The sequence below is a fragment of the Salmo trutta genome, chromosome 35, assembly GCF_901001165.1.
Source record: "Salmo trutta chromosome 35, fSalTru1.1, whole genome shotgun sequence".
Taxonomy (NCBI): domain Eukaryota; kingdom Metazoa; phylum Chordata; class Actinopteri; order Salmoniformes; family Salmonidae; genus Salmo; species Salmo trutta.
In genome coordinates, this window is record NC_042991.1 from 4,858,116 (window position 1) to 4,883,004 (window position 24,889).

At 41.7% G+C, this 24,889-nt stretch overlaps 2 protein-coding genes across 2 annotated transcripts; one reads left to right on the forward strand and one right to left on the reverse strand.

Annotated features, from left to right (window-relative positions):
• Positions 1 to 546: 546 nt before the first annotated feature.
• LOC115174479 (golgin subfamily A member 6-like protein 22) lies at positions 547 to 7,826 on the forward strand. The gene is made up of 7 exons (XM_029733029.1): positions 547 to 785; positions 1,608 to 1,654; positions 1,766 to 1,859; positions 3,047 to 3,923; positions 5,629 to 5,776; positions 6,002 to 6,100; positions 7,359 to 7,826. Exons 1-7 carry the CDS (start codon positions 737 to 739, stop codon positions 7,440 to 7,442), a joined length of 1,398 nt encoding a protein of 465 aa, XP_029588889.1. The 5' UTR covers positions 547 to 736; the 3' UTR covers positions 7,443 to 7,826.
• Positions 7,827 to 7,896: 70 nt separating this feature from the next.
• Positions 7,897 to 24,199, reverse strand: LOC115174478 (tRNA methyltransferase 6 non-catalytic subunit). Its single transcript, XM_029733028.1, has 12 exons — positions 23,908 to 24,199; positions 23,406 to 23,536; positions 23,186 to 23,295; positions 22,487 to 22,578; positions 22,301 to 22,384; positions 21,991 to 22,115; positions 10,307 to 10,477; positions 10,028 to 10,200; positions 9,839 to 9,924; positions 9,041 to 9,143; positions 8,497 to 8,583; positions 7,897 to 8,384 (listed from the first exon to the last, which is right to left on the reverse strand). The coding sequence occupies exons 1-12, from the start codon at positions 24,012 to 24,014 to the stop codon at positions 8,223 to 8,225; spliced, it is 1,431 nt and encodes a 476-aa protein (XP_029588888.1). The 5' UTR covers positions 24,015 to 24,199; the 3' UTR covers positions 7,897 to 8,222.
• Positions 24,200 to 24,889: the final 690 nt, after the last annotated feature.

Sequence of the window (24,889 nt, forward strand, 5' to 3'; positions counted from 1 at the left end):
TTTTACTTAGCTCCAGCCTCCACACACACAAACACACACACACACACACACACACACACACACAGGACGGTGGGGGGAGGGGTGGGGCTGCGATAGCTATGTTAAAATAATTTAACATTCCCTGAGCCAAAGAGAGATCATAAAAGTATTGCATAACTGTTCTCAGAGACTGATGAAAACAACTGTAACTGGGGGACTCAAAGGAGAAATATATATCAGATGAAGGGTTCTGGAGAGATGACATCGTTTCTTTAATCCATGGACTGAACTTTGATCTATCGAAATGAAACTTCTTGTTTTGCACCCATTTCTCTGTTGCTGACAACTAGTCTGATGTAAACACACTGACACAGCTTAGAATTCTGGTGCCGGTTGTTGCAATCCTCAAACAAATGCATCCAAAAGACTGTTGACATCTTGCTGTAGGCTATTGTCTCATGTGATATTAATTTGGATGGACACAGAACACATCCTGATTAGGATCTAATCTAATAGTGACGCAGGTGTCGTCTACACCCCTCCTACACCTCTTCCAAACCTGATATATGGTGTGCCTCCCCCTACTTCTCAGATAAGAAGCATACCGCAGAAGAACCCACACAACCGTTCCAATACGCACAGAGGGAGAACGGGAGCTGGGGGAGCTGGCTTGGCAGTGCTGTCTTTAGAGTTTTTGCTTCAAGTTATCAGCTCTTTTTTTTATGTTATTTATACGGGGAGATAATCTAATTCTTCCATGATGAAACTTGTGCTTGTTTTTGCTTTGGTTGCGTCTTTCTTCGCAGGTAAGCTGTGGGTGAATTTGGTTTGTTTTCAATGGTGCATGTAGTATAGTAGCTGTGTTCCAGCACCATGGAGAGTGCCTCTGCGTGAGCGAGTGTTGCATGCCTTTTTTGCATTGTATGGCGGATTTTCTCTACTTGACTGTTTATCTTGAGTGAAGTTGTTATAATTGCTCATCTACATTGAGTACACCAAACATTAGGAACACCTTCGCACCCCCTTCTTTTTGCACTCAGAAAAGTCTAAATTCGTATGAGCATGACTCTAAAAGGTGTTGAAAGTGTTCCACAGGGATGCTGGCCCATGTTGACTCCAATTCTTCCCACAGTTGTGTCAAGTTGGCCGGATGTCCTTTGGGTGGTGGACCATTTTTGAGTCACACGGGAAACTGTTGAATGTTAAAAACCCAGCAGGGTTGCAGTTCTTGACACAAACCGGTGCGCCTGTCAACTACTACCATACTCTGTTCGCACTTAAATCGTTTGTCTTGCCCATTCACCCTCTGAATGGCACATATACACAATCCATGTCTCAATTGTCTCAAGGCTTAAAAATCCTTCTTTAACCTGTCTCCTCCCCTTCATCTACACTGATTGAAGTGAATTTAACAAGTAACATCAATAAGCGATCATAGCTTTCACCTGGATTCACCTGGTCAATCTCTGTCATGAAAAGAGCAGGTGTTCTTAATGTTTTGTATACTCAGTGTATATCACACGTTCATTTTGCCAAACAAAATGGAACCTCATACCCGATTGTTTAGGAGAAGTAAGTTGTTTTCAACACAGAACCACATTCTGACCGACCTTCTTACGAATTTACAGAAAATCTATTACTTCCCGTTGGAAAAGAACGACAGAGAGAAGATGTGGTACGAAACATGTTTTTAGTCTCTGGATAACATTGTATTTTTATACAATGGAAATGACAATCTATGCTTTATTGAGAGAATCGTGACAGGTTGCTGGTGACTGTGTTTTAGGTAAAACGGTGCTTGGTTGAGGTCCTGTCCAAGGCACTGACCAAACCTGACTCTCACCCTCTGGATCAGGAATGCAAAGATATTCTCAAAGCAGGCAAGTAGTATTTACATCATCAGTCGTTGTATTTCAAAAGCAGTACATAAAAAAACATAGCATCCTATTGGGAGAAAAAAAATCTTGACCAATATTGTAGGAGAAAATTGCTCTTCATCGTAAAGTTGAATCTAAGGCACATTTCATTAGTGTACAGTGTGGCTTCCCCAGTTGTGAAAGCAATATGATGTCAGTGCTTGTTTACAAGACTGGGGTTAATGAACCTTGTTTGTCTACCATGATGCGTGACGCTACCAAGAAATCCCTTCCGCCTGTCTTGCTCTGTAATGTCAGTGGAAATCCCTTCCAATTTTTTTCTGTTGCCATTTTAAAACTGCAGTAAACGTGCAGTAACTGCAATAGACTGTGGTATTTTGTACGCAGTAATTGCAGAAATGAACTGCAGTTATACTGTACTCTGACTGCAATCTTTTTTTCGTAAGGGAAATTAAGGAAAGGAGAGGAGCAGAGGAAGCCACTTTAGACTATTGACTGGAGGCAGAGATGGTGAAAGAACTGTTCCTTCTGGAGGATGGCACCGTTTGTTGCTGATGCAGACAGTAATGTTATACAGAGTTCTTACTGTAGGTCACAGGGACTCGGTGGGGCTTCTGCTACCACAGAGACCAGAAATATAGAGCTGCAACCTGGCAACCAGCTGAGGAGATATGAATAGAGCAACCTAGATTTGCTTCTGTATTTATGGAAATTCTACTTAGTTGAATATAAAAAGGGCACTATGGGAGACAGATACTGAGCTTTCTCCATACACTGTTGAGTACCATTTTGCAATGGTCACCAAAATGAACTAGTCAAAGCGAGAGTTTGGGACTATAAAGTTCAATCTGTAAAAAGATGATTCTGAGATAAATGGCTTCAAAGTTCCGAACCCTTATTGGTTTGAATAATGTCAGCAATTTTTATATGGTATTACTTTGAACTTAACAACATGAAATTGTGTATTTAGAGGTGGAGAACATTGAACAGAACAAGGCTATGTCAATAACTATATTTGAACAAAAATGCAGATAAAACCTTAGTTCCAAGCTCTCGAAGGGATTATGTTTTGATTGATGGGGAACTTGTGGAGCGGGGCTTGAATTGGACATCAGACAATGACAGAGTAGTAAATAGTGTGGATATTGAATGCCCTTTGAACATCCCTTCTCCTTCCACCTCCTCTACAGGTGCACAACATGCTGCTCTTCTGGAGAAGAAAAGCGATGAGGAGGCGCTGACCCATAAAGAGGAGGTCAAACGTCATGAACCTGAGCCTGAGGTTCCAGGGGCTGACGTGAAGGACATCGAGGCCCGCCTGAAATCTGTGGAGGAGAAGAGAGAGACACCGGAGGACGAAGAGCGCAGCCAGGAGTCATGGGACCTCAACGATGAGAAGGAGAAGAGGATTTGGAAACCAACGCACAGGTATCATCATAAAGAGGTGTCTGAGGAAAAGAGAGAAGAGCCAGACGAAGAACGTAGTCAGGAATCCTGGAGCCTGGGTAATGAGAAGGAGAAGAGATATAGGCCTACCTATCGGTACACCCCGAAGACACACCACAAACGAGACGAAGACGGTTTAGAGGAGGAGAGAGGAGAGCCAGAAGAGGAACGCAGCCAAGAGTCCTGGAGCCTGGGCGAAGAGAAGGAGAAGAGATATAGGCCTACCTATCGGTACACCCCAAAGAAATTACGCAAACGAGATGACAAAAGTGAAAAGTGCAGTCAGGAGTCCTGGGATCTGAATGATGAGAAGGAAAAGAGAGAGGAGGAAGAGGAAAGAGAGAAAAGAATTTGGAAACCCACACACAGATATCACCACAAGAAACACCACAAACGAGGTGCTGACTCATCAGAGGAGGAATCAGAAGAAAGGAGATCAGATGAGTCAGAAGAAGAGGAGGATAGAGAGAAGAGAATCTGGAGACCAACAAACAGGTACCGCCACAAGAAGCATCACCAACGCAGTGGGGAATCCTCAGAGGAGGAAGAACAGGAACGAAGGAGTGATTCTGACGAACAGGAGGAGAAGAGGCACGGGGATTCCGAGGAGGAGAGAGAGAGGCAAGAGAGTCTGATGTATTTATCTGTCTATTCATCTTTTTTTCTTTCAGAAACTGTTTTTCAGGAGTGTATGAGGGGAGTCAACTAGACTCAGCCGCGGGATGGGCGGGGCACCGGTACATAATTATAATAATTAAATCTGAGTTCCCCAAATGGCGGCTGTGAGCCATTTGGCCCACCAAGTTTTCTGAGCAAAAGTAAATAAATAAATTATAATAACAATTCATTATTGGACATAAAAGACTGTAAAAACACCAGGAAATTAGCTCCATGTGATTTTAATTTAGGAAATTGTTCCCAAGTATTCCCACCCATAATCGAGAGACACGCGATAGTATACAAATGTAAGCAAGGTTTGAAATGATTATGTTTTAGTCAAACATTATATCTGTAAGGGTTTCTTGTGATCAATTGCAGCCTACAAATTATTTGTAATTATGTTCCCGTGGCTGAATATGGGGCGGCAGGTAGCCTAGTGGTTACGGTGTTGGTCTAGTAACCGGAAGATTGTTCTAATCCCCGAGCTGACAAGGGAAAAATCTGTAGTTCTGCCCCTGAACAAGGCAGTAAACCCACTGTTCCTAGGCTGTCATTGAAAATAAGAATTTGGTCAAATAAAAATATAATTGATAGTCCCTGCTGTAAATTGACCACAACTAACCTCCAAAATAAATTGTCTTTAACAATAATATCATACGTTGAGACACGATCGCATGTGTCTTTTTTTTATTCGAGGGGAAACTTGGAACACATTTCCTAAATATATATATTTTTTGATGAATTCCTGGTGATTTTACAGTATTTTTTAAAGAAAAACTAAATGGCCCCGCCTGTTGCCGGTCTGCGGGCGGCCTGGTATAAATCTTCACCCATAAGAATGTTACAAAAAGACAGCACATGCATCTACAAAATGTATTATGCGAGAAATGTAGATGGGAACGCATTCATTCATGCGCAAATATTGATATAATCAGCATTTCAAAGTAAAATTGGAGTCACGCGATGACATATTGTGTGATCCTCCCAACGCTACTCGTCCGGAAAGCATGCAGAAGAAATAACTTTACAGGGTGGTGAAAGTGCAACGTGATGAGTTTGATGCTCCTTTCCAATAAATATCGAGAGTCTTATTCTGGTGACATGATCATCGATGCTTGGCTGCCGTTTGACAAATAAAAATAATATCGCTCTTTTGTTCATAATAATCTAATAATGTACAGGTATGTAGGCTATACCCTTCCTGTATATGCAAGTTGTTGGCTAGATCAGGGCTTCCCAAACTGGGTCCAGGGGCCCCCTGGATGCACGTTTTGGTTTTTGCCCTAGAACTACACAGCTGATTTACTGATTTACAACTCATCATCAAGCTTGGTTATTTGAATCAGCTTTGTAGTCATTTAACAGCAAAAATATGTTTCATGCGCACTATGTCATCTCGCACAGCCTTGTTTCTGCAGCAAGTCAATTTGATGGACATCTCTGGTGGGAAAATGAGCATATTTTTTTATGCGGATTTCAGAATACTCAGATGAAAACCTGTCTTCAATCGGATGGAAACGTAGCTTACGTCTCAAACGCCACTATGTCTATGTGGCTCTAGTCATATTAGACACAGCCAAAGACATGCTTTTTAGTCCAGAACTAGGCTTAATCTGTGTCTGGGAAACGACCCTGAGTGTAGGTTCTGCTGGTGTTTGTGTGACAGGTACCTGGCGGAGAAGAGGAGTGAGGAGGAGAGTCGTCTCCTGGGGGAGGGGGAGATATATGAGAAACGTTCTCCCTGGGCGTACAGAGGATACTACCACCCCGCCTGGTGGAAGAGAAGCATAGAGCCACTCACACCATCACATAAGGTTTCTATGTACCACCGATGATAACATAGATATCTTGTTAGACTGGCCTACGGTCAAAGATTGTAATCTTTTTTTAGTTTGTATGATTGTGTTGATTTTATTAGTAGTGTTTCTAAACACTTGTAGTTTCTTGTATTTCCTTCCACTGTTTCTATTTTGCTTGTTTATCGTACAGAGATGTTTTACTGCGATAAAGTTTGATTTGATGTGATTTGATTGGCTAAGATGGAGGAACTGGCAAAGCTGCTGAAGAGGCACCAACTGGCCAGCCAATCAGAGCCAGCGGAGGAGAGGAAGAAGAGCATACCTCTAACCCCAGAGGAGGTAACATCGTCACACAATACCTTTACGTAACATGACATGACACAGAACATTGACCTTTATGAATGGGGAATTACTAGGCTTTATCATACGCATCATATTGAACTTCTCAGATTAGATCTCTTGAAAGATAACTGAAATGAATTATCAAGTTTTGGATGTTTTATGCTGTTATACACAGACACAAAAAAATCCAGTTTTTATTGAAGTGAGAAAACACATGGCAAGCCATGACAATTATGAATGCCCAATATTGGATGTTGCCTTCTCTGTAGTCTGCTGTGGAAAGAGACTGCCCTCTCTGCTGGATAACAGAAACCATATGCTTATCTCTAGGAGACCTGGCTCAGGTTGAGGCTTCACATCTCAAAATGAGCCTCGATATTCTAGAAGGGGAAAAAAACCTGTGTGTGAATGAGTGTAGGTACAAACACATGCAGAGAAAGGCCCCCTTTGACTCAGAGCATCTCCTCCTAAATAGTGGTTGTGGCATACTAAGCAACTTAATGTTATTAATATATTCATCTGCAACTCCTTGTTGTTTGGCACCGACGGGCTTCAAAAGGATCAGGAGTAGGCTAAATTAGAGATGTGTGTCCCTGAAATAAATGGTGTCCTCTGCACTATGGAAGTCATCTGAAAGCAATACAATCACAGGCTTTGAGACTGTGCTTCTAGCTGCAGAGAAAAGCGCATCTCTTCCTCTCTCTCTCTCGCCGTTTTTATTGCTGCAGCAGCGATTGCACCAAAACCTCCGTAATTACAGTACATCCCCTCTCCTAAGGGCGCCCTCACGACCCACCATGCCAAACCACCCGTTAGAGCCGATAGTGGTGCGGCCCGGGCCATTTTACCGCCTGCGATGGAGCGATGGAATACAATGGGGAGGGGAGAGAATGGATGACTGTTGGCTATTCTTTTTCATCCTGACAGTTTTCAGAACACACTGCATTAGCGTCCTGTACACGGCAGTGGGAATATCTACACTATTGACCGTATTAAGATCCAGGGAAAGTAATGGCTAATTAAGAGAGTCAGATTTCAGGAGCAGCGGTTATGTGGTGTGAAATATGGTCTTATAAAATGTTGTTTTTTTTAATTGAAGGGCTTGCACTGTAGCAGAAGGGATCAATGCACACAATAAATGTCGTTTTTCAGAGGTTTCACAATTTCATCAGTGCTATTTCGACCTAGGATAGTAGCCTAAATGAAGCGATGTAATTAAGCAATAATAACACGGTGTGTGTGTGTGTGTTTTCAGGAGAAGGAGCTGCAAAACCTAGCAGCTATGGACACGGAGCTACAGAAAATTGCTGAGAAGATGCATGAAAACAGGAGCAAATAGATAGTGGACAGGCCGACAGGGATGCTAAACTACTAGCTCAGTGTGCTAACCTTGTATAAGAAAATACTAAAGAGACGAAGACGTGGGAGAACAAAACAAAAAAAATACATCTAAGAGACTTGCCACAAATTCTGCTGTGATAACATCAACATAAATAAAGGTTAAATAAAAAACAAATCTGGTACAAAAGTTATCAAAAGAATCAGCATGGAGACCGTTGAGTTTCTATTAGATAATATCAAAGCTAAAACAGATGCTTTGCTTATTTGTCATAGATTTCTCTATATGTATTTAAAGTATGCATTGCCGTTTTCTTCTAACTTTTGAATGGTTGTTTGTTTCTTCAGTCTGCATTTAATAAAATTAATATCCCGGGACCAAACCTAACATCTCAGTGTTTTTCCTTCTTCGAAACAATTATACAAAGAACTTTAATACCTCATGAACACAGGGCTTATCAACAGTAATAGTGTCTTTAGAGCACTGTATTTTATTGAAATCCATATACACAGATGTGTTACGGGATGAGTCTGCGAAAACAAAATGGCTTCTTTATTACACCACGGCACATTCTTCAAAAAAATGTAATGATAACGAAATGCTGCATTTTGGAGCTAAGAGCTTTGGAGAGCAGCTCCAGGGCTCAATAACAGCCAAATTATTATATAACTGATCTTAGGAAGCGTGAGAGATTTCAGTCCTTCTATCCCACAAGTACAGTTAAATGTCATCAATGATATACATTTCACAACAAATGGGTGACCGCAATAGTTTTAAGTGTTATCCCTCTGTTGTCTCTGTGAGTTTCAGTCTCTTTGCGGCTGGCTCCTCTCCTCTCGTTGAGCCCGTCTTCGGCGTATCCGTAGCAACGGTCGTCCCGGAGAGGAGGTAGCCCCCGCCCCCACTCATCAGCAGCATGGGGTGCGTCCTGTTAGGCAACACCTACACACGGAAACACAGAGACAGGAAGTGAGGTCAGAGGTAAAAGCTAGTGCTGGTACTACAAACATGGATGCTTCCACAGAGACACAGTTCCGTTTGAAAATGATTATACCTGGTAATGTCTGATCCAGGAATCGGTGAGTCGCAGGCTGACTGCTCCGCCTTGTTCCCTGAGCTTTGTATAGCACTCTATCAGAGGCTGTGGGAGAGAGAGATTTAATAACAGAGGAGCAACGAAGGCCATAACAGAGTGAACATGACAGGGGTGATATTTCCGAACTCCAGACTAGATTACAGACGGTTTTATCAGTGGTTTTGATAGAAGATTTCCCACTGGAGAAAGACAATAAATATATAATGGCAGTACACTAGGGTCTACTGGCAACAAACTATGAAGGGTCTGTAGTACACAAAGTTTGGGTTGTAAAGTAAGAAGATTATTAAATACGCTACATTATTAAGAACACGACACACACTAGAAAGTAGGGCCGGGACGATACACGTATCGCAATACTCTTTTATATCGTGACAAGAAAACAAAACACAAAGCAGGTTTTTAAAGGAGCAAAGAGTTTGGTCTGCTTCGTGTTTTCATTTTTGCCATGGAAAAAATATTGCAATACTGGTATCGTCATCAGCACTACTAGGAAGCATACCTCTTTGTATTGAGAGTACACTACAAAGGGTCTGGAGGGGGCGAGGAACTTGATAAGGCCCAGTAGAACTGGACAGGGGTGGAACCGACTGGCAATCACCAACCTGAGGAGGAGAACAAACAAGAGGTATTAAACACATATTTTACTACCAGTGTGGGGCCCTGTTCAAACACTATGAACATGTTTTCTTCTTTCCATCCTCCATCCCGGTGAAAACTGAGCTGGCAAAACTTGACAGATGAAAAAGCCCTTGCCTAACCAATTGGGTAAGATTAGCGAGTACTTCAAAGACGGGAGGATGAAATAAAGAAGGCCTGTTAAAAAGTATGGGAACGGGGCCGCCGTGGCACTAAAGTGTGCTTTGTCCAGAGAAAGACAAGGGATTTGTTCAAGGTGACCTGGAGAAACGCAAACTTTCCCCCCCAAAAAACAAATCAATAAACACAGGATGAGAAGACACGTGCTGTAAGCCCAAAAATCAATCGTCTTTAACTAGACATGTCACACCTCTCGCACTTCTGATCAAGATAACTGCTGAGCAATCCTCTTTTGCTCGTCTTGTGCGGACACGGAGATGTTAGCGTGGACATGTTTCACTGATTTTCGACAGCGTAAGAAAACACCAACATGCCGACAGAGCAGAAACTGTCACTGTGATCATTTACATGGATTATTTAACTCACGGGTCAAGGGGGTGTAATCTTAGTGCCACAAGTCTAGAGTTCACTGTTGCCAAGTGTTATTAAAACAGAAAAAATGGTGGAGGGGGGGTTGAGAGAGATGAGAGAACAGACTGACCCGTCGGCGTTCCTCCCCTCCAGCACGGCAGCAGCAGCAGCTAGTTTCTTCCTCTTCTCCTCCATCTTCACCTTCTTCTCCTGGCCCTAAAACACAACACACGGTTGCTCTTCCATTTGTGTGCCATTGATCGGACTAAGTTGAACAAATCTTTGGAACACACGGCTGCTTTACTATGTGCTGTCATACTCTGATCTCTCTACGTTTCTCTCTCTCCTCTCTCTCCTTGTCCGCGGCAGGGTCTGTACTGGTACTAGTCTCCATGCATTGGTCCTCTGTGTCTGGGCTGCACTCCTTGCTTTCTGCCTTCTCTGGGTCAGTCTGGGTCAGGTTGGACTTGTCCCCATTGGCCTGTCTGGAATCTGCAGTTGTGACAAAAAAAAAATGGATCAATTCAATAGGTAAGATAGTATAGCATTTGTTGGTCTATTAAATGATTACATTCATAGTATAAACACAAACGCACACCTGCGTCTATGTCTTTGGCCTCTGTGTCCAGTGCCCCCGCCAGCAGTGCGTTGACGTGACAGATGGGGAACTCATGAAGTGTGTCGTGGAAGTGGGAGGGGAACCCAAAGCTCTCCATCCCCGCCCTCACAGGACCTCCTCCTGGGTACATCTGCACCACTGACCCATAGCCTGGATGAGAGAGGAGAGAGACAGAATATGAAGATGGAAGTGTCACCCTCCCAGTGCAAAGAACCTTGGCGTGACCCTGGACAACACCCTTCTCTGCTAACATCAAAGCAGTGAGTCGCTTCTGCAGGTTCATGCTCTACAACATCCGTTGAGTACGACCTTTCCTACCCATGCCCGCGACGTTCAGGCCCCGCCCTACCTCGATTGTATCTGTCAAATTTAAGGCCCTGACTGAAAGCCGAAATCATTAGCTGCTCCTTTCTGTCTGCCACTTACTCCCTGCACTCAGCTCACTCTGAACACGCTTCTGTTCATGGTGGTGTGAGTATCCACAACATTTTTGAATTTTTATTGTTGGACATAAGGCTATAAAAACTCCAGTAAATCAGTTCCAAGTGATTTTAATTTAAGAAATCTAAAAGAAGTATTCCCACACATAACATAGAGAGACACATGATCGCATCCAAATGTAAGCAAGGTTTGAAATTATTATGTTTTTGTCAAACATATCTGTTCGGGCTTCTTGCAGTCAATTTGCAGTTGACAAATTATTTATAATTATGTTCCAGTCCCGACCATCCTCTCAAGACAAAATCGGCTTGCAGCTGAATATAGTTGATGATCCTTGCATACATTTTAAAACCAAACAATACATCTGACTTTGTTTTTACCAATCTAACTACATAACAATAATGGTAATTATATTTCAGTGGTAACCCTAAACTGGGTAAATCAAGATATAGCCTATCCACAACACAGGTGAAAGCATATTCAATGGCAGTGTGTGCATACATTGAGTTATTGAACTTGATTTGGCTTATCAGTGGAGTCTATGGTGCTACCGATGACAAACAATCAGTTTGCCTTCCATATTAGCCTACTGATCAACAACATTTGCATATAAGCATCACTCAAAAATGTCACGCCTGTATGGAAGAACATCATATAGGCACTGCTGTTAGTTTGAGAATTTAAAGAACATGTATTCAAATCAAAAATGGGTTAAACGTAACGTCATGATTTGTGATCACGAATGCTTATGAAATTAGTATTTTTGTCAATTTCCGTGATCAGGAAAAAGTTTGTATTTTTTAGCTGCCAGGACGATAACTCGTAACAACTCAATTGGGTAGTTCAGCTATCCGTCAAGAAATAAGCGGGTTGAGACTTGATCATACTGCTACGCCTGAATAGAGCGAGGCTGTAAAGGTGTCAGCATGCTTCAGTCCGGCTGGCGCCTAGCCCAAGTCGGGTAACCAAACCAAACGAGTGTGCTTGCATATTCGCTTTAAAGACCTTCGCTTGAAAATTGAGAAAAAAAGCGGCAATAGCTCTGTATGTCTATTTTGAGACGCCGTAGCCAGTATACACTTCCTCAAAAGTCACAATTAATCTAAAATAACTCAAGAAATCTGTCATTAATTTTAGTCACGCAATTTTACAGTGCAGTATTTCTCAATGAAAAAATGTGCACGAAAATGAATTGTCTCTCATTGAATGACATCAAAGACTTCATTGAAGAATCCCTACTGTTAACCATTCACAGACAAAGGGGCGTAGACTTCGGCTACAAACTTCGGCTTGCTACAGACATTTTCGTGTGCCTGAACAGCTGAAAAAACCCTCACCGGACACCTTAACTCCGGCTCCCGATCACATCTCCCTCCATCGCCCATTTCACTTGGTGCACGTTCAAAACGGTAACCAGCTAACGTTAGCTAACTACGTTGGCTAACAGCTCCTATCTGATATCTTAACATTATGTTTATCTAACCAGCTAATATAGCAAGCTAGCCAACACCACAGATGAGTCATCTTTCCTAAAAGGTCACATAGCTATCTGCTTAGCTAGTAAGCTTGCTTATTGCATCCATGTCTGGGCACGTTGACACAAGCCTTTATTAGTGAATTAATTAATCTAATATTTGCAACAGGAGTTTGATTTTGGTCACTGTGTCAATTCATCCATCAATACTGTACCATTCTGTTGAAGAAAGAGCTAGCTTGCTGCTGCTGCTAATTTTCCCAGCTAGACATTCCTCAGCAATGTGCAGTGCTCGTGGCTCAGGCGATGAGTGGCAGCTGGCATAGCAGCAGTTTTGATATGTAGACTCGCAGAAGAAGGGCCGATAGACTAGAAAAGGCCAACATCAGCCCGATATATCAATATATCGTTCTCTACAAGGAACATTATTGTTTTCTGTGAAATAATCTCTCCTGTGTTATATTTGATCAGGTTGAAGCACTTTTGACACCATGTTGTGATCTTAGTCAGATAGGACTGTATTGTGAAGCAATGGTGGAACCAGCTTTCCCCCTGAAGCTAGGACAGCAGAGTCCCTGCCCATCTTCCGAAAACATCTAAAACCCTACCTCTTCAAAGAGTATCTTAAATAATCCCACAGCATCCCCCGTTGCACCACTCCCCACCCTAACAAAAAAATGGCTTTCGTGAACTAACACTCGCACTTTAATCCCCCCCGCCCGTATTAGCTGACTTTGCTGATAGCTATTTTGAGGGAAAATGTTTACTATGACGTTGACACGGTGCATTCGGAAAGTATTCAGACTCCTTGACTTTTTCCACATTTTGTTACGTTACAGCCTTATTCTAAAATGGATTAAATCGTCCGTCCGTCCCCCCCAATCTACACACAATACCCGATAATGACAAAGCAAAACAGGTTTTTAGAAATTTTAGCAAAATGGAAAAAAAATACTGAAATATCACATTTACTTAAGTATTCTGACCTTTTACTCAGTACTTTGTTGAAGGACCTTTGGCAGCGATTACAGCCTCGAGTATTCTTGGGTATGTCGTGACTTTCATTATTGTGATGACTGTTATTTATCGAATCAAACTATGTTTAATTGTTACAATTAAATTATTCATGTAGCAATTAACTCATTAGGAATTTGGGGCACCACGGAAGAAGTTGTTTAACGAGTTATCATCTTGAGTTTAATTCGGGAGATGGTATCTGTAAGATATATCGATAAGTCATTTATTAATCATTACCTCATTCATATCAGTCTCATTCTGAACGTTGCAGACCTCTTGAATCCGCAAGAACCCCAGCCTTTTTTGATCATTCAGTACAACACTAATTTATTTAAATAATTTATTTACTAACTAAATAATAAACACAGAATACACACACACTTACATGAGAAAAAATTCCCTAGTGGACTGACACAATGTGATGGCTTGTTACACATATGGAGAGGGAGGGGTAGATAAAGAGAGGGAGAGACAAGAGTCAAACTTATCGTACATACATATGGAAACTACGCTCACAGTAATCAGAATACTTAATACCCTAACCAACGCCCATTTGATAAGAAATGCAATGTATATATTAACGCGTAGATGTCTTTGTTTGTCGTCTATCTCTGTTGAACCAATCAACCCTTCTACGTGGACAGGATAGTTATTGTTCATGCATCGGTGTAAGGCTCGGATTGTACACCAGAGGTCACAATGTCCTTAGTTGTAGAGCTTCTCTGGTAGTGGAATGTTCAAGTAGAATACCTACTCAGATGCGCCAGTGATTGTCTGAGATGAGATTTCTTCCTTCCCACCTCATGTCTTTAGTTCTGGGACTACTTTCACATGCACAGCTGCAGACTGAATGTTTCTGGTCTCGTGTGGAGGTTATCTTCTCATCTCGTGTTGAGTCTCAGTTTCAACCATTCGTAACGTTGAGCTCACGCTGTCCGTCTGCTGGTCTGAATATGTTAATTCTTAGCGAGTCCTTTTAAGTACTCTGGTCAGAAAGGGCGGTTCCATCACACTGACACGCTCCTTTGAACTCATTTGGGGTGTAGCTTAGTTAATGTGCAAGGGATATGAAAACTATGATCTCGTTAGAAAACTAAAATTACACTCCCATCTTAACAAAAATAGTTTAATCGTTCTTCATATTGTTTTAATATCATATTGGATGGAAACTTAACAGCCGAAAGGGGTTTCCTTCCTAAGTTACAGTATTTTCATTATACAGTTAATGACATCACAAAATAAACATGATCTGAGGGCTGTATACTCAACCAGGAGAGTCATGACAGGTATGACGCTCTAAGCTTGGCACACCTGTATTTGGGGAGTTTCTCCCATTCTTCTCTGCAGATCCTCTCAAGCTCTGTCAGGTTGGATGGGGAGCGTCGCTGCAGAGATGTTCGATCGGGTTCAAGTCCGGGCTCTTGCTGGGCCACTCAAGGACACCCCTGCGTTGTCTTGGATGTGTGCTTAGGGTCATTGTCCTGGTGGAAGGTGAACCTTTGCCCCAGTCTGAGGTCCTGAGCAGGCTTTCATCAAGGACCTCTCTGTACTTTGCTCCGTAAATTTTTCCCCTTTGATCCTGACTAGTCTCTCAGTCCCTGCATCTGAAAAACATCCCCACAGCATGATTCTGCCACCACCATAGGGATGGTGCTAGGTTTCCTCCAGACCTGACACTTGGCATTCAGGCCAAAGAGGTTCAATCGTGGTTTCATCAGACCAGAGAATCTTGTTTCTCATGGTCTGAGAGTCTTTAGGTGCCTTTAGGCAAACCTCAAATCGGGCTGTCATGTGCCTTTTACTAAGTGGCGTCCGTCTGGCCGCTCTACCATAAAGGCCTGATTGGTGGAGTGCTGCAGAGATGGGAGAACCTTCCAGAAAGACAACCATCTCCATAGAAGAACTCTGGAGCTCTAGCAGAGTGACCATTGTGCTGCCAGCTCTAGGAAGAGTCTTGGTGGTTCCAAACTTCTTCCATTTAAGAATGATGGAGTCCACTATGTTCTTGGAGCCCTTCAATGCTGCAGACATTTTTTGGTACTCTTCCCCAGATCGGTGCCTCGACGCAATCCTGTATCAGAGCTCTACGGACAATTCCTTTGACTTCACGGCTTGGTTTTTGCTCTGACATGTACTGGTAACTGTGGGACCTTATATAGACAGGTGTGTGCCTTTCCAAATCAAATTAATTTACCACAGGTGGACTCCAATCAAGTTGTAGACACATTTCAAGGATGATAAATGGAAACAGGATGCACCCGAGCTAAATTTAGAGTCTCATAGCAAAGGGTCTGAATACTTATGTAAATAAGTTATGTTTATTTTTTATACATTTGCAAAACAAACTGTTTTCGCTTTGTCATTATGGGGTGTTGTGTGTAAATTATGCAGATTATATTTTTTATCCATTTTAGAATAAGGTTGTAACGTAAGAAAATGTGGAAAAAAATCAAGGGGTCCGAATACGCCACGTAGAGCTGTGGCAGTCATGAAATTTTGTCAGCTGGTTATTGTCATGCAAAAGACTGCCCATCTCACGGTAATTTACCATTAATTAACATCAGCACATTTAGCATACAAGCCGCTTATGCACGCCTTTGGAAAATATCACAATAATACATGATTTATTTTAGGCAGATCTAAAGAAACGTTATGATGAGGAAAATGTATTTCAGAATAACAGAATATGATTGGCCTATTGTATGTGATGTCACAGTGCCATGCCATAGACTGTAGGCTTGTGCATTTTGAAGACAAGATATGCTTATAAGTCCAGTGCCATTATTTTATAGTAAGAAGAAAATAATTAAACTTAAGTGAATAAAATAGAAAGGATATTTTCCCCAATCCGGATCGAGTGTGGATATGGATAAGTGGATATGTTAAGCGTAAAAGTGATCATTTGAAACAAGTCCTGTACGCTAGACTTAAGAATTATTTGGCAACTTAAGTTGTGAATGATACAAACCTTAGAATGACGTAGAAATCCAAACATATGGGCTGCACGATGCGACTATAAATGGGACCCATGTCACCCAAGTTATACTTTTGACTCATCTGTCCATAGAACATTCTTTCAAGGTTCTTGATGATCATCCAGGTGCTTCCAGGTTCTTTTTTGGCAAAATTTAGTCAACTTTTTGGATGACATGGGTCCCATTATGTCTGGCAAAAACCAAACACTGCATTTCATAGTAAGAACCTCATAGCAACGGTCAAGCATGGTGGTGGTAGTGTGATGGTTTGGGGATGCTTCGCTGCCTCAGGACCTGGACGACTTGCCTTAATAGGAGGAACCATAAATTCTGCTCTGTATCAGACATTTCTACAGGACAATGACATGCCATCCATCTGTGAGCTGAAGCGCAGCTGGGTCATGCAGCAAGACAATGATCCAAAACACAATATCTAATATTGGGTTATGGTTGAAGATCTGATAACATTCAGTAAATTTTTTGTTGTTGCAAAAATAGAGAAAATCAGAAAGGGGGCATATACTTTTTCATGACACTGTATTTCCCACATCAACCACTGTTTGAGGAGCATATTCTCGCTGTGCGACAAATTATATTCCGCCCAAACTCTGTATGCCATGTGCTCTCCGACCCTGTTCCTGCAGCTACCCAGTGCTTAATTTGGGAAAACAATTAAATCTGTTGGGGAACATCAATAGTAACATGTTTTCACAACAAAACATATTTCATTAAACTGTTGACAGGCCACCTGTGCCACAGCAGTTTGGTAGCACCTTAATTGGGGAGATTGGGCTCGTGGTAATGACTGGAGCAGAATCAGTGGAATGGTATCAAATACATCAAACGCATGGTTTTCAGGTGTTTGATGTCATTCCATTTGCTCCGTTCTGGACATTATTATGAGCCGTTCTCCCCTCAGCAGCCTCCACTGCTCTGCATGCACGAGAATGGAATGAAGGAGAGAGATGAGATGGAAAAGCACAGTGGGGAGATATTCTGTATAGCTAAAGGTATTGTGTCAGCCTATTAATTATGAAAATATACAAAATTCACTATTACTAGGCCATTCAAAATCAAATTCTCTATAATTGTAGGCCAACTAAGCCACCCGGCACAATCAATAAACCAACAGCATCACCTAGGGCTATACTTTCCCTCCCAGACTCGTGGGTAGGAAGTTTGGAGAGTAGCATAAGGTAACCGGTCAATCCAGTAGCCTATGCATAGTACAGTCCACACTTAAAGGCAATTACTATAATTTGTTTAATTTTGGAGTATAGGCTAGACCAATTATGTACCAAAGACATCTGAAACCCGTTTTTTGTTTTATGTTTTTCTGCTGTGTGTAATATGCGGTAAACTCAAACCTTATTTAAATTCAGGTTTACCATTATTTCAATTCAGGTATTTTCAGCCTTGGGCTCATATATAGTACGGAATGAACCATCACCTTAGAAAGTGCTGTCCGTTTCGTTTTGAGGCTTCTACAACGACCATGTTTTCTACTCAGTTTCAACCGGTTAAAACTTCTTTCTTCAAATTGATCATCACAGTGAGGTGAGTTTTAAAAGCATGATACTGTTTGATGTGATTTTCAATAGCATTGATGTTAGAGGGACAATAGAACACTGAGTACCAGGTCATTAGCGACCTGATGGTAATTAGCGAGTTGGTACCAACATGTCCAAAGCACATTTTAGGGCACTGAGCAAATTTCAGGTCTGCTGAGCGCAAACTTCAACGTTGTGAAAATTCTGTGCAACTTCCAGCACGCGTTTACTGGGAACACAGAGGCTGTACCCGCTTTAAGTTCCAGTTTTAACAGTGGCCAAGTAGGCTATCGTGGCTATTTGATCAGGCTTACATTCCATGAGACTTTTGAAATAAACATGCAGGGATTGACATTAACCTGTTCATCCACTTGTCCTTCAGACAAGGAGGTGACTGAAAATATTGTTGTGTTGTTTGATGGAAGAAACCACTACAAAATATGTGGTCCCGTGTGGCTCAGTTGGTAGAGCATGGTGTTTGCAACGCAAGGGTTGTGGGTTCGATTCCCACGGGGGACCAGTACGGGAGAAAAAAAATAATTATGTATGAAATGTATGCAGTCACTACTGTAAGTCGCTCTGGATAAGAGCATCTGCTAAATGACTAAAATGTAATGTAAAATGCATTATTATTCCCATACCATTATTACAGAGAATCAGACAAATTATGCTACCCTCTGCCTATTGGCCACTTAGCGTATTCAACCCTGTTTCAAAATACAACACTGCCCCTTTAAGACAAAAAAAAAGGCTCTTTACCTGACTTGATTTTCAAAGACGTCTAGAAATGCACACATTTTGTGCTCTTGTAGGAAGCAATCACATTGCTGCCTACAAATGATCTAACTGGGCTAATAACTCAATAACTAGCAAAGGATATGAACAAAACGTGCACACGTGGCTATATGCAGCTCTTGCTTTGATCTCAACACAAGCGCATCTACCGGCGGTCACGAGTCATGAAGACAGTCAAATTCCAAATGACCGTTTAGTCATGGTAATTAGGCTTCTCCAAGCTCTGATGATGCTGCTGGTCATTAGTAGCCTACCAAACTTGCTAACTGCCTGGTACTCAGCACTCTAATCGCTCTGACATCAATGCAAATGTTTGGAAAATCTAATCAAACACTTAATGAGAGCCCATGAGCTCTCATGTTGCTCAACATTTCTATAGGCTATGCAATTGCGGAAGAAAACAGAGTGATGGCCACTAATAAAAAGACGAGCATCCCGTCAGCTTCTATAGACTAGGCCTACTATATTTATTTCTCAACTTTCCTAATATTAAGCACACTGCTTATATTTACAACATGAGTATAGCCTACCTGGCAGACATGAAAATAAACCACGGGGAAAAGCGACCTCCATTTGCAATTTAAGTGCATATATGACATGCAATTTCTCCCGCTGCCCCTGTTTTGATACAGGTGCATGATAATGGTCCATTCTAAATCAAAACAAATGTCACATATATTACTTAGTATGTAAAGACAAGATTAAATCAAGAATAGTCTGATGGGTGACAATATTAGCCTATCACTTGTGAATTATATCAAATCAAATTGTATTTGTCACATGCACTGGTATAGACCTTACAGTGAAATGCTTACTTACAAGCCATTAACCAACAATGCAGTTAAGGAAAATACCTAAAAAACAAGAAAATAATATTATCACTTGTGAATGATGCACAGCATAAGAAACAATGCCTTTTTTTGTCGACTTCTTCAAAATCATAGTCGCACACCTCATGTAGCCTAGCCCATAAGCTTGTATGTTTTAATAAGGTTTGTATCACAACTAAAAGTGGCCAAATAACTTCTTAAAATTAAGCACATTAATCTGCTTTACAAGGGGTTGAGTCTAACTGGCATATATAAGCAGTGCGTGAGTTTCAAGTTTGGGGAAGATCATTTTCACCATAAAAAACACACATTTATAATAAAAGCATTACATGCATAATTGCACTTGCGGTTACTTTTGATAATGGTGTTTTCCGCTAAAGGAACATTAGTGCTTATAGCCTACTACCATGTGTGCATTGCTGTGCTTATAATGTGAGGAAATAGCCTAATAGTTCAACATTTTACGCTAAACGTTCTGATCTGTTGCGTCAGCCACATTGCATAAAAAAGTTTTTTTGATGCTAGTGGTTGTATTAATTTGGGATCTATCGCATCCCACAACTGTCCCAGACTATGTTTGGAATATTTATTTCTCGCACAGAATAAGTCATACTATAGGGATAGTAGATTGACATAGGCTAGTGCTTTTGCTGTCCGTTAGCCAACAAGATGAGTAGGCCTAACGAAAAGTAAATGTGGAGAGTTCTTCCAATATCTTCAATATGCACCTCGGAATTGGATAAGGACACACACAGTTGGGTCTCCAATGTGTCTGTCTTCACTTGTATCCTGTGAGAAAGACCCATGTGAGTGAGAGACCCTTCGAATTGCGCGGCAGACTCACGGAGAAAGGCACAACGCAGCACTCCGGGCCGCAAAAAGCATGGATTTTTTTAAGGTGCATTACGGCCACAAAGGGGATGCCGCCGTGAAATTTGAGGAATTATAAAGTGCTTGTCAAATTGTGAATGAGAGACTGATGAAGTGTGCACAGCCTGGGCAAAAAACAAAGCAGAGCTCATGTCTTTCAAGCAACTTTTTTCAAATCAATCATTAAAGTCTCATCATGCAGTCTTACAATGTATTAAAAATCCAAACATATAGCCCAACGTTTGTAGAACAAATAAAAAGTTAGTTTAATAACTCCAAATTAAGCATATAGGAGTACTTATTTCTTTGTTAACCGCTCAACACATAGCCTCATGTGCGCACTCCCTCAAATTGTTTGGAGAAAATATATTTTATTCAGCTTTGTTCAATTCTTCATACTATAAAATAAGGCCACGGAATTCTAAGCAAATCTTGTCTGCTAAATGAACTAGTGTAGCCCACAGCTATTTGGCATAGTCACATCAGACATAACATAAGGACAACTCAGGATATGCTATTCTGTTCTTCTGAAATAGACTACATTTTCTTTATATCATGCTCTTTTATTTTAAATAAATAATGGATTTATTGTGAAGGTGTATGTAGGCCATATTACATGGATTTATTAGACCTTTTAAAAGGGCTTGAAGGCTGTGTGTGGAAGCCAGGTGATGCTCAATGTGTTTATGTTATTTGCTTGGCAATCACCGGCTAACAAACTTTTGTGACCGCCACAGCCCTGCTCACGACCACAGCTGTCAACAGTCCAGTTCAAAGTAAATGGGACAGATCCATATATGGCAATGGTCTATTTGCATATTGGCCTACTGCAGCTCTGATTGGTTATGCCGCAACGGTCTGTGTAGAATCCTACTCTGATGCGTTCTGCCTACAACAAAATCTCTTGCATTGTTTGTTTCGTTATGTTGCATTGGAAGTGGCTAATATTGCGTTGATTATATCACCATTGCCACAGGAAAGGGAAACGTTGATAGTGTTAACTTTCTAGCGGTTTCCCTGAGAGTTAAGTGAAATTCAATCTCGTGCTTCTCTCAGTGGCCTGATATTTCTTCTGCGCTCTATAAAGCAGTCCTGGGGGAGCTGCGAAGCAGTCTCGGGGGAGCTGCGAAGCAGTCCCGGTTCGCAGTCCCGGGGGAGCTGCGAAGCAGTCTCGGGGCTACTGTGTGCATGCACGCAGCTTAGAGTAAACATTGGTCCAGAGCGCATTTTACTGCGATCACATGGAATTTTACTGCGGTCATGACCCATGACTGCCGGTGTGGCATACGGTCACCGCAACAGCTCTAGCCCCACCTAGCCATCTTAAAGTAAATGCACTAACTGTAAGTTTCTCTGGGTAAGAGCATCTGCTAAATGACTAAAATGTAATGAAAAAAAATGTCTATTCGTTACAGGACCTTCCAATTGAAATGTATTACATAAAAAGTTGACTGCTGACATGGCAGTCAGAGCATGGTAAACATAGACAGGGAACAGACCGGCTTGCCACAGAGCAAACATAATTCATAAATCATGCAGAATTAAGCCATCATGTGTGAGTCCGATATGGCACCCTATTCCCTACATAGTGCACTACTTTTGAGGCTCTGTTCAAACCTACTGCACTATATAGGGAATAGGGTGCCATTTTAGATGCAGGTCATGCCAGGTCTATCCATGATACTTCCAGACATTTCTATAGTCCAGTTACCTCCCATCCTCTCCATGACGGCCCCCAGCACCAGTCCAGCACAGGTCTCAAACACCAGCACCTTACTGCCTGCATGGATATTCCCCAGAGTCAACATCTGGGCAAGGGTGTCATACCGCAGGTGGCTGGAGGAGGGAGGCAGAGACACAGTCTTGGTTACTACAACATACAATACAGAAAGGAACTTCTCTCAATGAAAACTGAATTTGGGCCCCAGAGGTTTTCCTGACCACTTGACCTAGCCAGGAGAAACATCAGGCCCTACAAATAGGCCTAGGTATGACTTAGCTGGCATGGTGGCTACACTCACCATATCTTCCCTGGTTCTCTGCCGTGGTACATCATAGCCAGGACGCGACAGGAGGGCCTTAAAACCATCACACTGTTCTCATACCTGGAGGGAACAGAAAACAAGACATTCAGAACTCAGAAAGCCTATTTCATTCATCACTAACCCTGGTCCTGGAGTGTGTAGGTCTATATTCCACTGACTCACTTTTTCTTTTTTTTCTTGATGTATTTCTCCTGTGCAAACTCAGTCTTGTCCCTGAATGTTGTACTGTTCTCTATCAGCTGCTGGACTATTTCCTATGGAGAGGAGAAATGGGAAAGTGAAGTCAGACTAGCATCTTCAACATAAACAAAACTTTCACCATAACTTCAACGTATACTGAACAAAAATATAAATGCAACATGTAAAGTGTTGGTCCCAAGTTTCATTAGCTGAAATAAAAGATCACAGAAATTGTCCATACACACAAAAAGCTTATTTCTCTCAAATTTTGTGCACAAATTGGTTTACATCCCTGTTAGTGAGCATGTCTCCTTTGCCATAATCCATCCACCTGACAGGTGTGGCATAATAAGAAGCTGAATAAACAGCATGATCATTACACTGGTGCAACTTGTGCTGGGGACAAAAGGCCATTCTAAAATGTGCCGTTTTGTTACAACACAATGCCACAGATGTCTAAAGATGAGGGAGCGGGCAATTGGCATGCTGACTGCCGGAATGTCCACCAGAGCTGTTGCCAGATAATTTAATGTTAATTTCTCTACCAATGTCATTTTAGAGTCCAGCCTCACAACCGCAGACCACGTGTAACCACGCCAGTCCAGGATCTCCACTTCCGGCTAATGACAACTAATCCACATTAATGACAACTAATCCACATATATCCAGAGGTGCATGTACCTGTCCCTTCAGACCTTGCTCTTTGAGGGTCTCAATATCGTCTCTGGTGAGTTTCTGTGATTTCCCATCATCCAGAATGTTCCTGTTGTCTGTTCCTGCTTCCTTGGCATCTAAAGAGACGCACAAAAACAAGACACAGACATCAACTCTGTGCCTGGACGACTGAATCCTAACCGGAATTAGAGAATAATGGAGATTGTTGTTGTTGGCATGTAGCTACCTGCAGAACTCTCAACGCATTTTGGTTTCCGTGGCTGCAGTGTCCCACCAGTCACAACTTCAAAGGTGGTCCCATACAACTCCCCCACTGCATTGTCCAGGAAGAACCACTGCTTTTCAAATACAGTTTTCCTGGGGTTGGGAAGAAATATCAGAAAATCTCAAACGCACAATGACACACAGTGAGTCCACTATGATACACTATACTGACTGCACAACTGTAGTACTGCCAATATGTCATCCAGCTTGAAACTGGCAACATGACATTCTCTTCTATAAATGTACACATGTTACGTTAACGTTACCTGGCTGAGAATCCTACTCCTAGCTAGCAAAATAGAAAGCAATGATGGCAATTGGACAATGCTAATCAACAAGACATAGCTTGCAAACTAGTAACATTAGTACAGGCAAAAGGTTTGACTTGACTGTGAAGCATTGTTAGCTAACGCAAATCAACAGATAATGTGATTGTGCATGTGCAAAGTTGTGCAAGGACTCACTTTTTCTTTTGAATCTGTACAGCTTTGTAGATGTCTCCCCGTTTCAGTACTACGTAGTCACCCTCATTCACTCTGTGCTGGGAGTCATTATCGCCATTGTCCGCCATTAGAAAGCTTGATAGCCAGCTTAGTAGTAAAGCCGACTTTTCACCCACTAGAATGTGAGTTTTAAATCACCAAAGACAATAGTAATGTACTGAAATCAAGTATTTTTGGGAGAGATCGCCTACTGAATTTACCCACGTGCTAGTCTGCATTTCCTTAGCATTCAGGACGATTAGTCGACGCTGTATCAATCACTCACCGTACTCGACTCTGATTGGCTCATTGATGTTCGTAGAGCGTATCCTCCAATGGTAGAGAAGTACGAGGATTTTCTAGCTTCCGATAGGTGGTCGGGAAAACAGGGGGAAAATCGACTTCAGAAATATCGTTAGGTGTCAATTTCGTTTGTGACTAGAAGACTACTAGCGGAAGTGTGGCTTTTGTATAACATTATAATATAATTTTCTCTAAGCTAAACCTCACTCTCTTTACCGGCTACGTTCTTTATCCTAACCTGCTACGGAAAAGGCACTTCCGGTCGTTGCTGTGTTTCAGCTAGTCATCCCCGCCACCAATATAATTTTTTGTTGTTGATACTATCTACATATTTCGAGATACTAACTAAACATTTCGAGAAACTCGAAATTTAAAGACACTAACATGACATTTCAAGATAGAACATATTTCTTAATTTGTAGCATTATGTGGCGATTTCCATCTATCCATGTTGCAGAGTTCAGCAAAGCAGGGTCGCAGGCAACGTGCCGAGCTAGCATAAGCTTTTGATTCGCTTTAACAACAAATATTGACACAAACGCGTTTAAAATAGGGATAAAGTACTGTTGGGCAGGACCCATCTGTTCCAACACAATATTGCAGGGAACTATGAAATGTGAAATTATGTATATTGAAATACTCCCCCACCACACCTTGGACC

Bases quoted from the DNA above. Each gene is read 5' to 3' on its own strand.
- LOC115174479 (XM_029733029.1), top strand. From the start codon at position 737: ATGATGAAACTTGTGCTTGTTTTTGCTTTGGTTGCGTCTTTCTTCGCA. The intron at 786-1,607 runs GTAAGCTGTGGG...ACGAATTTACAG, and splicing joins GGTTGCGTCTTTCTTCGCAG to AAAATCTATTACTTCCCGTT. The intron at 5,777-6,001 runs GTTTCTATGTAC...TGATTGGCTAAG, and splicing joins CACTCACACCATCACATAAG to ATGGAGGAACTGGCAAAGCT.
- LOC115174478 (XM_029733028.1), bottom strand. From the start codon at position 24,014: ATGGCGGACAATGGCGATAATGACTCCCAGCACAGAGTGAATGAGGGT. The intron at 8,584-9,040 runs GTATGCTTCCTA...TCTCTCCCACAG, and splicing joins TGTACTCTCAATACAAAGAG to CCTCTGATAGAGTGCTATAC. The intron at 8,385-8,496 runs GTATAATCATTT...TTCCGTGTGTAG, and splicing joins CCTGGATCAGACATTACCAG to GTGTTGCCTAACAGGACGCA.